This window comes from Solenopsis invicta, chromosome 16 (genome assembly GCF_016802725.1).
Source record: "Solenopsis invicta isolate M01_SB chromosome 16, UNIL_Sinv_3.0, whole genome shotgun sequence".
Lineage (NCBI taxonomy): Eukaryota > Metazoa > Arthropoda > Insecta > Hymenoptera > Formicidae > Solenopsis > Solenopsis invicta.
The window spans coordinates 25,604,045-25,616,719 of record NC_052679.1 but is presented as its reverse complement, the minus strand read 5'-3'; the positions used below and the strand labels follow the sequence as shown (position 1 = coordinate 25,616,719).

The window sequence follows — 12,675 nt, the reverse complement described above, 5'->3', positions numbered from 1 at the left end:
CCACCGCCACCACCGCCACCACCACCACCACCGCCGCCGCCGCCGCCGCCGCCGCCGCCGCCGCCGCCGCCGCCGCCACGCCGCCCGGCATGCTCCCCTCTAACTCCGTTCCGATCCACCACCCGAACCGGCGGTCCCACGATCTTCCGTCCCCTTCCAACCCACTCGCCACCACGCTGCTGGTCGCTCTGCCGCGCTCACACCGCGCTTCTCCCTCACCCCTCTCCACTCCGTCTCTTGCCACCGCTTGCCGCCGTCGCCTTGCCCCGCTACTCGCCACGCCACTCGCCACGCCGCTCGCAGCGTCCTCGACAGCAGCCGAAGAGAGCCGACCGCTGCGCCGTCGCGCCCGCCGCTCCTCAGTAACGCGAGCGCCTTCGTGGAGTTTGGTATTTCGTTTCTTTGCCGCTCGTGCCGTGCGTCGTCGTCGTGGTAACGCGCAACGCGGCGGCAACGCGTTCGTCGTTCTGTCTTTCTTTGTCCGTGTCGATCGTGTGTTACGTTTACAGTGTTAACGTCGCTAGTGTTTACCGAGCACGTTTACCGTGAATTATCGTCGCATCGAGACAAGTGATTTGGTGATCGAGAGAGAAAGAGAAAGAAAGAGACAGAGAGAGAGAGAGAAAGCGCCTTGTTGTTCGCGCGCGCGCGCGCGACGTCTTTCGCTGAAGAATTCGGAGCCCGCGTTTTGTACAACATCCGTCGAGAGCTGGTAAACAAAGAGCCGGGGGAACGGCGGAATCGAGCGAATCAACAGAGTTGAGGAAACGGCGCGTACGACTCAAGGTCTTGATCCGTCCAAGTGTGTGTCGTGTGGTCGTAAGTTTTCGAATTCGTCGTCATCGTCGTCGTCGCGGCCGCGCGCGCCGCGCGAACGAGAATGCCGGGACGCGTGACGCGGTCGGTCGGGGAGGAGCAGCGGCGTGCTCGCGCCGGTTTGGTTTTCGGGTCGCCGAGCGGCGACTGAGGGGAGAAGAAGAGAAGAGAAGAAGGGAGAATGCGAAGGATCATCCCGCGGGAGCAGCAGCCGGCGCGGTGTGTTGGGTAGCGGCGTGCCGCGTGTAGGTGCCGGAAAAATAGTAAGAGGAGGAGGGTGATCTGTCTCTTTTCTCTCTCTCTCTCTCTCTGTCGTCCTCGGGTCGGCGAGGATGGCCGGCTGGTGGCGAGTGGCGCTGATCCGCAACGTAGGTGCTGCTGCTTCTGTTGTTGCCGCTGCGGCTGCCGCTGTCGCGCGCCGCGACATCGAGTCGCGACACGACGTAACGGCCACGTGCCGTAGCGGACGCGTTGTCGTTGCCTAGTGGCATTAACTTTTCCCTCCCTCCCCCCCCCCCATCCCTCCTCACCCTCTTATCGTGACCGCCGGGTGATTGCGTGCCGAGCATGTCGTAACCGCGCGTTTCAGAACACGCGATCGGAGTGTATTCGCCCACTATATTCATCTTTCGACGTATAAACAAAAGTACGGAGCTGCTCGCTCGCACATGTACTTGTCAAGTAAGAGCGGCTGAGTCCTACTCGCGTCAAGAGAGAGAAAAAGAGAGAGAGATTCGTCGCTGCCGTTTTTCACCCAGCTTCCGCAAAGACGAGAATAGAAAAGAAAGAGGTGGCTGTTCTTCGCAGGATAGAATAATATGTGAAAGATATTTCTTCGCGTGATTGTGTGAGAAAAATTGTTCATCGGGATCATTCAAAGCTTCGACATAGGAGAATAGTGAGGTGAGATCGCGTTTTAATGTGTAACGCAACGAGTCTGCCACGTCTACCTTCCGTCCGGTTGTGCACCCTCGGATAACGCGCGCGAATTCCCCTCGTGTATGACGAATGCTACTCCTACGAAGTGCAGTGATACGTAACGTCCCTAACGTCCCTTCTGTCGCAGTGATCGTTCAGTGACAGAGAAATCGTCGTTGGTCCGTTATTTTGTGAATGGGAGAATTTCAAAAATGTAATGGATTCTAAGGCGATCTCTCACAAGACTGAAATCAAGTTGACACGCAGACACATGTCGACGAAAGGTGCAAAACATCCGTCCGAGATGGTTTGCGCGTGTTGTTGTTGTTGACGTGCCGCACGTGTGTCTTTAAACTTTTGTCGTCGGCCGAGCTAGGATAAGATTGAAGAATTTAAAAGATAGGAGGATAGTGAGAGGAACAAGTGGAAGAGAAAGAGAGAGTGAGATATCGCGCGTGTGAGTGTGTGTACGAAAGCGGGAAAAAGAAAGTAGAAGGAAAGGAGAAAGTGAAGAGGGAGAGAGGGAGAGAAAAGAAGGAACACGTTTGATCGTCGTCTAGTCCAAAGCGCCCAGCGGGAGTTCGAGAAGGAGAGGGTGAAGAGCGCCGAGTGGAGGAGGGGGAGTGATGCCGGCGGTGAGCGTGGCACAGCGCCCTCCAGGTGGAATCCCACTCCACGCCGGCGTGCCGGTAGCACCCAGCAGCGTAACCGCCCCCGGTCCGTCGGGCCGGTGCCTCGGGGGCCCGGCAGCGCCCCCCGCCGGCTCGCCACCGCTGCCGCCGTCCTTGCAATCCCTTGGCGGCGGCATCGTCGTCGCCAACAGCAGCAGCAACAGCAACGTCAATCCCAACCATCATCACCACCACCACCACCACCACCACCAGCACCATCATCACCACAACAACCACAACCACCACCACAGCATCAGCAATAACAACAACGCGCTCGGTGTCGGTGTCGGTGTCGGCGGCGGTGTTGTCAACTCCAGCAACGCCGTCAACAACAATCACCATCTCGGCAACAACAACGCCCTCGTAGGCATCAACACGACGAGCGGCGCCACGAATCCCCTACAGGCGATGGCGTCGGCGGCGGCATCGCTCACGCAGCTCAACAACATGGCGAACGGCCCGTTACCGCCACTCGCGGGCACAGGCCCAGGCGGACCACCGAGCCTGCCGCCGCCGCAGCCGGCGACAACGCCGACGCACGGCGGTCCACCGACCCCGCACGGCGGGGTCAGCGCGGCGCCTCATCTCAACGGCGCCTCGCCGAGTCCCCATCCGATGCCGCCCCACGGAATGATGAGCGGTTCGCCTCACACGCCTCACCCGCATATGGGGGGCGGCGGACCCTCGCCCCATCCTCATCACCCCGGCCCCCACATGGGGGTTGGCTCGCCGCATCATCCAGCGGCGCCCCCGCCGCATCCCGGAATGGGCCCGGCTGGCATGATGGGTCCGGCCGGGATGCAGCCTCAGGCCGCGCCCGGGATGTGCGGTCCCGGGCCTACCGGTCCGATGGGTCCGCACGCGCATCCCCAGGGACCCGCCGCCGGCGTACCTGGACAACCGCATTTGCACAATGACCCCTTCTTCAACTGCCAGCCTTTCCCGTCGCACTATTACAACAGGTAAATTGCCCAAATTGCCCAAAATGTCGAATTTGCGCATTACGGAAGTGGAAGCGGAAGCGGAGGATAATAAGATTTGCGACTAGAATTCTCGTTTCAGAGTTTGGAGAGGCGATGAAAGCTGTTGTAATAAATCATCATTTTTTCGATCGTAATTTAACATAAAAAAATGTTGAATTTTTATATTATTACATAACAAATTATTTAATAATTTCTATATATTTATATGCATATTACTTGATATTTTATCTAGTTTAAACTATACAGTTCTTATATTTTTTTATAAACTTTATATACTTGACGATCAAGAACATTAAAACGTATTACAACGCTTTGATTCTCTTTCTCTCTCTCTCTCTCTCTCTCTCTCTCTATATATATATATATATATATATATATATATATATATATACACATACATACATACATACATACATATAAAATTTAACGGAAACTGATGATAGGCACATAAGACGATAGACCATAAAATATAACGATAACCCATAAGATATAATTGTTTTCAAGGTTATTCTCTCTATCACACGTAAATGTGACATCTCTCGCATTGTCAAACTAAATTAAATTTGATCATTTACCTTTCTAAAAATCGTGATTTTCTCATCCCACGTTGTTAAAGATACGAACAAGATTTTACTATCGACCTAGTAAAATGATTCCAAAACAGTTAATTTTAAACGATTTGCATTATGATTTTCTCGAAGCACTCTTCCGGCAGATATAATTATTTTAATTATCGCATTGCAAATTGCAAAGATGGTTACTGAACGCTGGAAGAAGCATAATTCAACGATTTTAGCGTATAAAATCAATGTTGCGTTCTAGCCGCCAATAAATTTTCCGTCGCGTTCGACAAGCATGATTTTCATAAGATCGATGCGGTTAATAGTGCTTCCTTGCCGTGGCTACTGTAATGAATGCGTCATAAACGTCAAAATTACGACAGAAGGAATAATTTGCATACTCGATCATACGTGAAAATAAATACATACGTCGCTGATATCTCGCTCTACATCGAGAAAGCGCCGAGTGTTTCCGCTTATTTCTCTCCAGAGAAAAGATCTTTGATATTTCGTAAAGCAATTTCGCGGATTGCTGTGGAGGAAGGAATAGAATTATACAAGATTTATCTGAAATCGCACATTTCTTTTATATTATTGATTTTTTTATAATTTAAAATTAACTGCTACGTAACGAGAATATCTCTGATCGTCACATTTGCTCAAATTTTTAAATTAAAATTATACTCAAGTATTTTACAATTAGATTTAAGCAATATTTCAAAGGTCTTTATCGTTTATTTGTATTTCAAAGTTAGGATTAAGTCAACGGGGTCGCCTTTACATTTAGTTTTCTTTGAATCATTTAAATTCTTGTTAATATTTTTTTTTTATTTTATTTCTATGCTTTGTTGTAACGTAAAGTTTCTAAGACCTCCTGTACAATGATATAAATAGGTAATCTGTCGTCATACCGGCCATAACAGTCCACCGTCACGCGAAAGAACACTCGCACGTGCGTCTCACCGCCAGTCAGGGTGGAACTTTGCGTGAAGGCGTATGTAAACTTTTTCTCGGCCTCGCGCGAGGAAGGGTGGAGGAGGGAAAAGGGGAGGGTTACCGGGTAGTCACGCGAGGTTTTACGAAAAACTGTATCGCGTGGCCGAAGAAATCTCCCGCGAAGCTTAGCTCTTGCCACCGCTTATTCGCTGTCCTTAGTTGTGCCTCGTGTCGTCGATAATCGCGACATGCTTCAATATTCGTACAAAATTGTTTTCCAATCAACGATAAACTTTTTACGTGTCAACGTTCTTTTTCCGCATGTTGCCTCGAGCTTGCCAACGAGCGAGAGAATACTAACTGCCGATAAAAGAATCTTTCAGTACGTAATCAATACTATCGGTCAAGAACAGTGTCAAAGAGTTGGCACATTCATTGACCATTCATTCTTTTTGTACCTTTTCTTCTGAATCATATTATGATCTATAATTTCATATAAGAACACAATAGCATTACATTGTATAAATTACTAGATAAAAAGTGGAAAGATGCGTGGTCACATTTGCACCTTTCCACTTTTTGTCTAATAAACTAACATGCGATAATATTTCTTAACGATCAAAATAATATATGCTGTTTAATGTTTCTAAAATGATTTTTAAGTAAGTATTTATACATGTGTGATTATTTTAATATTTATTAAATTTACCGTCGGAAAAAAATATTGCGATTGCGACACGCATCTCTTAAACGAAGGAGTAAATTGGAAGAGTTGGCGGATAGAAGACTTTCGGGCAATGTTATGTTGAGATTATTCACGGCTTGTCTTCGATTGGTTCGAGATTATTCCGTGACTCGGTCACGGGCCGACGAGTTTTTTTTCTACCGTGGGTATTTTTAGACAATTGTTTTACGGCTCGATACTTCGTTCCATGCCAATCGTCCGGTAGTCGCTCACTAGTACGTTCTCTCAGGCGTAGTAACAGTATACCCCGAGAATCCGTTACCTTGGCTAGGATCTTCCTGGTCACCGTTGCACAGTTGGCTCCGCGCAATGTGGTTGAGAATAATACAATATAGCTTGCAAAGTCTATAATGATTTGCCAAAAGTCACCATTTTTCCATAATTGCCGAATTGCAATTTTCAATGCAGATTTTCGTTAAAAAAAAAATTATGTTTCTAATGTTAAAATCGACTAATCGATTCGGCAAAATTCACTCATTCGTATAACGCGTTTATAACAAGACATGTAATAAAAACTCCCATTTATTTCTCGCGAAAATAGAACTTGCTGCGAATATCAGTCGTTTTCTTGGATGGAAAACCGCGCGCACGAGATTGAAGAGAGAGACGATTATCGGTTTTACACTGCAGATACTCGAGTGTCTGTCGCCGTCTGTCAGGTGTGTCGAAAAGTCGTCTTCGCGTCCGCGCGGTATCTCGGTGTCTCAGGTGCCCCGCAGGTGGGAGGTGCCCCTGGCGCAGGTGTGCGTGCACGTTCCGTTCGCGACTTCCTTCTTCGTCGGGGCTCGTCCTGCCAGGAAAAGTTGAAAAGTAGTCAGGGGTTAAGAACGTCGATACCTGGTATGTGCATGACTACGATTATCCGGTACTTCTCCTCGGCCTTCTTCGTATCCGGTCTGGACGTCTCTATCACCTCGACATCATCTACGTTCACCGTCCCCGTCTGGTAATCGCACGGACTCATTAACATAAGCGTTCCACCCTGCTACATTCGTACGAATGACGATGCTACTTTGCTCGCGAAACCAGCTTTCTTTTTGTGCTCGACAATCCCATTTAACATACGCGTTTAAGCACACTATCGTTCGTATAATTTCTGATTGACCATCACCTCGCAAAGTTCTGCCTTAATGGAAGCTTCATACGACGCTTTCTCACTCACTATTCACAAACTTTTATACAGGACATTGAATTGAAAAGTTTCCAAGTGTGGCGTTTAAGTATTTTTTATTCACTCTAAGGTCTACTATTACATGATAAATTTTGTTATATGATAAATTTTTCAAGCATGATGGTTGGCTGCAAGATAGAAAATTTCTAGGGACTCGGGAATTTCTCTGTCCTACAACCAATCAACACGCATGAAAAATTCATTTTATAACAAATGTAATACCAGCCCAAGACCTGTAAGCGGATCTCTCTGAGCGAATTTGCTTTTAATTGAGCTAAGTACAGCTTGTATCATCTTGCAAGATTATTATCGTGATATGTAATGCGGATAAGAAAACTCGCGTTTATGTATCGCCGAGTTGCTTTGACTAGTTTGCGACACTTGACTGAGCTCCTTAGCATACGTGTAACTTTGTAACTTCGGAAAACCCAGACGTTGTCTCATCCATTAAATATTGCTTCAGTATTACAGCATTGTTCTGTAGATCTCGAATTATTTTTCTGAATGAACTTTGATTTTTCTTCTAAGGTAGAGATTATGCACTTTTTCTTGAAAATTGTCTGGGATCGGAATTATCACAGACGATATAATTACAATTAACAAATATTTAATAATGCATAAAAGAGGCTACAATTACAAATTTTTGCGTTACTATAAATTCTACAGCTTTTAAATTCGAATTCTGTATTTAATAATGATACGTAAAGATAAGTTCTAATTTGTTGTTCTCAAGAGCAAAACGAACAGCTCTGATAATCTTCGCAAGGCGCAACCTTGACGCGTTCTCCTTCTAAAATTCGCCAGGTATAACGTTGGTTATTACATCATTCAAATATTTGCACCGGCTGCTCACTGAGATTACGCGTACATGCGCGCAAGACGTTGTTTCAAATTTGCTTGGAAGAAAAATACACAGCGTTATCGCGAGGCGAGCGATGACGCATCGGATAGCTTAACCAATCTAACCGAGTTTTCGAAATGTGCAATCGTTGCAAAACGTCGCGATCTGGAGCACGTGTACGTACGTTTTAAGACAGTTACGAAGATGACGTGCCAGCGTGCGAGCTTCGTCGCGATAGCTTCGCGCATTGATATCGCGCGTTAATGTCGTCGTAAAAAAGAAATATTTATCGCCTTAGATTTGCGATGCGAAGTAAGGAAAAAAATTAATCGCGAGTAGCTCGATGAAGAATATCGAAACGCGGACAAAGCGTTTAAAGCACGATCGGAAGTACGAACACCGTCGGTGGCCTTATCTTATCGCCGGGCTTCTCGGTAGGATAAGAAGAACCTTGATCGCCTCGCGACAAAAGCGAATTCGCACCTTACCTCTCTTTCAGGGCCTCGAAACGATCATTTTTTGATGAATATTTTTTAACTTTACGAAATGCTTCGCGAGATTTCAATTATGAATTTCTTCAAGTTGAATCTTACGCTATGATTTAATATCGCGTATTAAATGACGGACCTTATCCCCATGCTGTTAAGTGTGTTTTCAAAGTTGTAATTTGTTAATACAACTTTGAATTAAATATTGCGAAAGTATAAGACACCTTATACTTTCGCAATATTTAATTTTTAGATTTCGCAAATTAAAAGCAATGACACTCAGCCACGTTTTCACGGAGAAAAAACTATTTTCAATGTATATTTATCGAAGTATATGTACTCGACTCTGATTTTGTGATATAATTTATACGTGGGAGGAGTGGGAGGACCTAACCGCGAGGATAGATTATCATTGGATGCAGAGCCGTTATAGATAACATGTACGAGATTATGTTATTTGGTATCAACGGCGAGACGCGGCTATCTCTAGTTTCCGGAACACTCCTTACAATTAAACGCGTACAATAATAATAGTCCTGCTGTTCGATGCAGGGCGATTCTGCTCTTGTTTTTGCAACATAGTCGTTTCTCGTTTGAAGCAAGACAGCCGCGGGCTGTCTTTCCAGCGGCTTTCCGCTAGCGCGACTAGAACGGGATTAGCGTGCGGCACGTACGTCGCACGGTGTTTCCCTAGTTAGTTACAGGGTATATAAAGTAAGCGTCGGTGCGACGCGCGACGTAACCGGCGCACGTGCGAATCATTTAGAGTATCAGCAAGAGCTCTGTACGATCACGATCTACTTTTACTCCGGCAAGAAACTGAATGGAATTGTAGATTTATTTTGCGATCTGCTCGATTAATTCGTCATTCAGTCGCTCGAGACATTTTTTCCGTCGTCGATAGAAGATTACACTCGCTTGCATATAGTAGCGTACATTAGATGATACGTAAAAATATTTGTAGCAAAATTGCTCTTCTATCAAGAAATGATTAACACAGCGTATCTTTACACTGTACTTTTTGAATTTTGTATTTTATGTCATCCTGCTGAAATGTCAATGAATTTTCAATCGCTGTCTGTCTAGACGATCGGATATTTTTGTTGAACCTTCTATATGCACGGTATGATCGATTTAGTTAGCTTCGTCTTTTCAAACATTAAGAGAAAACGAAGAAAGTGTCGATACGCATCTATAAGTCTATATCAGATTGCGCATTGGAGACTAAAATTCAGTTAGAACGAAACGAGTTAAATTTATTTGATTCGTCGTCAAATTCTAATTTTTTTTAAGTTCCACCTTTACAATTCCTAAGTTCATTCAGCTTTTTTTATCTTTTTTTTTTTTTAATGACACAGTGACATACTTGTCGAGCGGTGTTTCATTGAAACAAAGGTAAAAAGATCTAACAAATTTAAGTAACATCCCAATATTTATTGATTTACCTTAAGAAATAAAGATGTCTCTTAATCTAGATTTGTCGCACTTACAATGCGTCGCGATATTTGATTTACTTTGCTATTGTAGATTGTTCGATTAGCGCAAGGTGAGAGGAAAAGTTTAGTAGCCTTTTCCTTGAGTGCAGCAAGTCTAGGGCACGAGAGGGTATCGTGGAAGAAGGAAAGGTTTATTCCGCGGGAGAGGCACGCGAGGAGAGATGTACCGGTCGCCGTTGTTGTGCATAAAGCCGTGCGCAGGGAGCGTATCAGGCCGTATCGTTGGTTCCAGTTTCTCGTGAAACTTCTTCGCCCGGCAGGTTCAAGGCGAGCATTCGCGGAGACGCGCACCTCCGCCGCCAGGCAAGGGGGAACCGCGTACACGTACGCGTATACGCATACGCACACGCACGTGCGTGATGCATATGGATCGCGCGCCGGAAGTCGTCGAGGCGGTAAAAGAATTATCGAGCCGGCGAAATAAATTTTGTTGCTGTTACACAAGATTCCTTCCACTTATTCCATCGAAACTGATTTCCATGCAATTAACGATTCGTATCGGTTATATGGATGTTAATCTTTTTAATAAACAGTTCGTCCGTCCGTCTGTCAGGAGCGAGGCTCAATTTGTGTAATTGGGTGACCAATTACGGATAAGAAACGTGATACGAACTTTGTGCGGCACGTAAACTATTGGATCGTTCGTTACATTGCATGGTGATGAAAGAAGATATTGATGTTGCAATTTTCCAGACTAATTCCAGTTTAGAAGTTATCATGAAAAGTAAAGTTACATTTTGCATGTTTTTACATGTTTCATCCAATTATATCATGTACTAATATAGAGATGTAGCAGATAGATAAAACTTGAGTTTCTTTCCAGTGGCAGGGCAAAGCCCAAATTTCTTTTTATTCCTCATACAGATAATTACGCTCAGTTACACACTAGTCGTTACAGAAAGAGATTCTTAAAAATATTTAAAAAAGTAGATTTTTTTTCTAAATAAACGTACATTGATATGACAAGTTCTTTGAACTGTAGAGTGTCAGACAGTATTGTTAAAGCAGAGCAAATTATTGAAAGGAGAAAAAATGGCAGAGATGCAGACAATAAAGAGGAGAAAGGTCTCCCTGAGTCACGGTTTACCTAGAAACATCGATGCAGGTGTCTCTCGGGACAGGTGTAATTTGGCAAACGTCTCCCCGGATTGTCAAGCTTTTCCTCCTCGCAGGGCCGCATCCGTCCTAGTACCATGCGATGAACTTAGCAAACGAAGCTATGTTTATTTTAATTAGAAACCTCGGTGTAATAGCACACCAAATGTAAATTACTAGGGTTTGCTGGGTAATGAGTTTTAATTTAATTAACACGATCGTGGCCAAAATTTCTGTCGGCGCTATGAATTTCTTAAGCGTACAACGTGCCGCTGTTTAAAAATCCTCGTTGATAAAACGACGAAATATTTTAACAAGCTATAAAATATTTCCACGCGAATGTGAGAGAAAGAAAGAGAGAGAGAGAGAGAGAGAGAGAGAGAGAGAGAGAGAATTGCGTTTTGTAACCAATTTTGCAACCACGCGTGCGTTCCTTTTACGATTTTCCCCAAATTAATGAAACGTAATTATCCTCCAGTACCGTAGTAGTGATACAGCCGACAAAATTAATATGGATGAATTAATATGGACGAATATTAATCTCGATAAAACTCGTGATCGATGCTCAGCCTCTTTAGCGAACCGATTAGACTTTACGAATCGATATTCGCCGAACTATTATGATTTCAACGTGCATAATCGGTTCGCGTGTGCGGAGATTCGCCGTGAAACGACGATAGCCTGGCTTTCGCGCTCGCGCCGAGATCAATGGCGCCACGAGATTCCCTTGATTTACCCGACCCGCTCATTTACTCCCTTATCTGGGCTCGATACCCGATAGTCGATCTATACACACGTACGTCGTACCCGTTAAGTTTTATGGGTCAGGTTGCCTCGAAAGGTTCCTCGATTACACCCACTTAAAGAAGATCTCTCACGAATCACTGCAGCGCGGCGACGGCGGCGGCGGCGGCGGCGGCGGCGGCGGCGGCGGCGGCGGCGGCGCGTGTTTACACGTAGGCTGCATTTCTCGGACGTCAGTGTAAACATCCCTTATCTCTGAGCGTTCACGAATCCCGCTATCGGATGTCTCCGACGCGCGAAGGGACTTTCCCCTCGAGATGCACGATCGGCTTGACTGCTGCAAACCTGTTAGGACGTTAGGATCTCGTGAACGTGCCTGATGACGCGTAACGATACGCTCGATATTGTTCGCTTGATTATTTTTCAACGCTATTGTTGTATTGTACTTCTTCACGCTATCTCATTTCAATTTAGATCGATTATACGAGGATAAGTAAAAAACTGAGGCAATTATTTTTTTATTTTAAATATTTGGGCGAAAGAGAAATTATAATGTCAAGTGCGAATTTAAATTTTACGACGCATCGCAACCTCTGGTATTTAACCCTCCTGACATAAAACTCCGTAAAACAGTTACTGATGCTAGATCTGTGAGATTTAACTCATTTAATTTATCTTGACTGAAGCATACTAATTTCAAAGAGTCATAGTGACAGAACTTGTATTAAAAAATGAATACTAAGCTTATTTTAATGACAATAATTCAAAATTTATAATTGATGCTTCAATAGATCTAGTAGATCCACCTTGTTGTCTGGCAGGTTAACTTACAGACTTGGAGCATTCACCATGTGCGCTAGGACTGAGCAGTGTATTGTAGTAAAATTTTTATGAACGAAAAATGTAAAATTGATTTTTACAGAAAAATAATATGGTATAGGAGTAACCGAGGGGGAATTCACAACCCAAAATTTTGTACACCAATGCCGATTTTTGGCATTGCTGTAAAACACTGCCGACATTTTTGTACACTGCCGACAATGCTTATTGTTAGTCAATGCCTACAATGCCGTCAATCCTATATTAAAATTAAGGCAATGCCATGCAATTATGAACACTACCGCGTGCCCATTATCATACGCCAATGCCTGCACAAGAATTCTAAAGCTTTCCCGAAGTATTCAAAAATTTTTGTGCTCAACCCCATGATC

The 12,675-nt window shown here is 44.9% G+C and overlaps 1 protein-coding gene across 4 annotated transcripts in view; it reads left to right on the top strand.

Annotated features, from left to right (window-relative positions):
- Nucleotides 1-345: 345 nt before the first annotated feature.
- LOC105193854 overlaps nucleotides 346-12,675 on the top strand; it is an 81,798-nt gene continuing 69,468 nt past the window's right edge. For 2 of the 4 annotated variants that reach the window (XM_039458935.1, XM_039458933.1), the window contains exon 1: nucleotides 346-3,367. In XM_039458935.1, coding sequence (XP_039314869.1) covers nucleotides 2,361-3,367 — 1,007 coding nt within the window. In that variant the 5' untranslated portion in view covers nucleotides 346-2,360. The remainder of the gene's footprint in view (nucleotides 3,368-12,675) is intronic. The other 2 variants (XM_039458934.1, XM_026135136.2) reach the window with 2 other exon arrangements.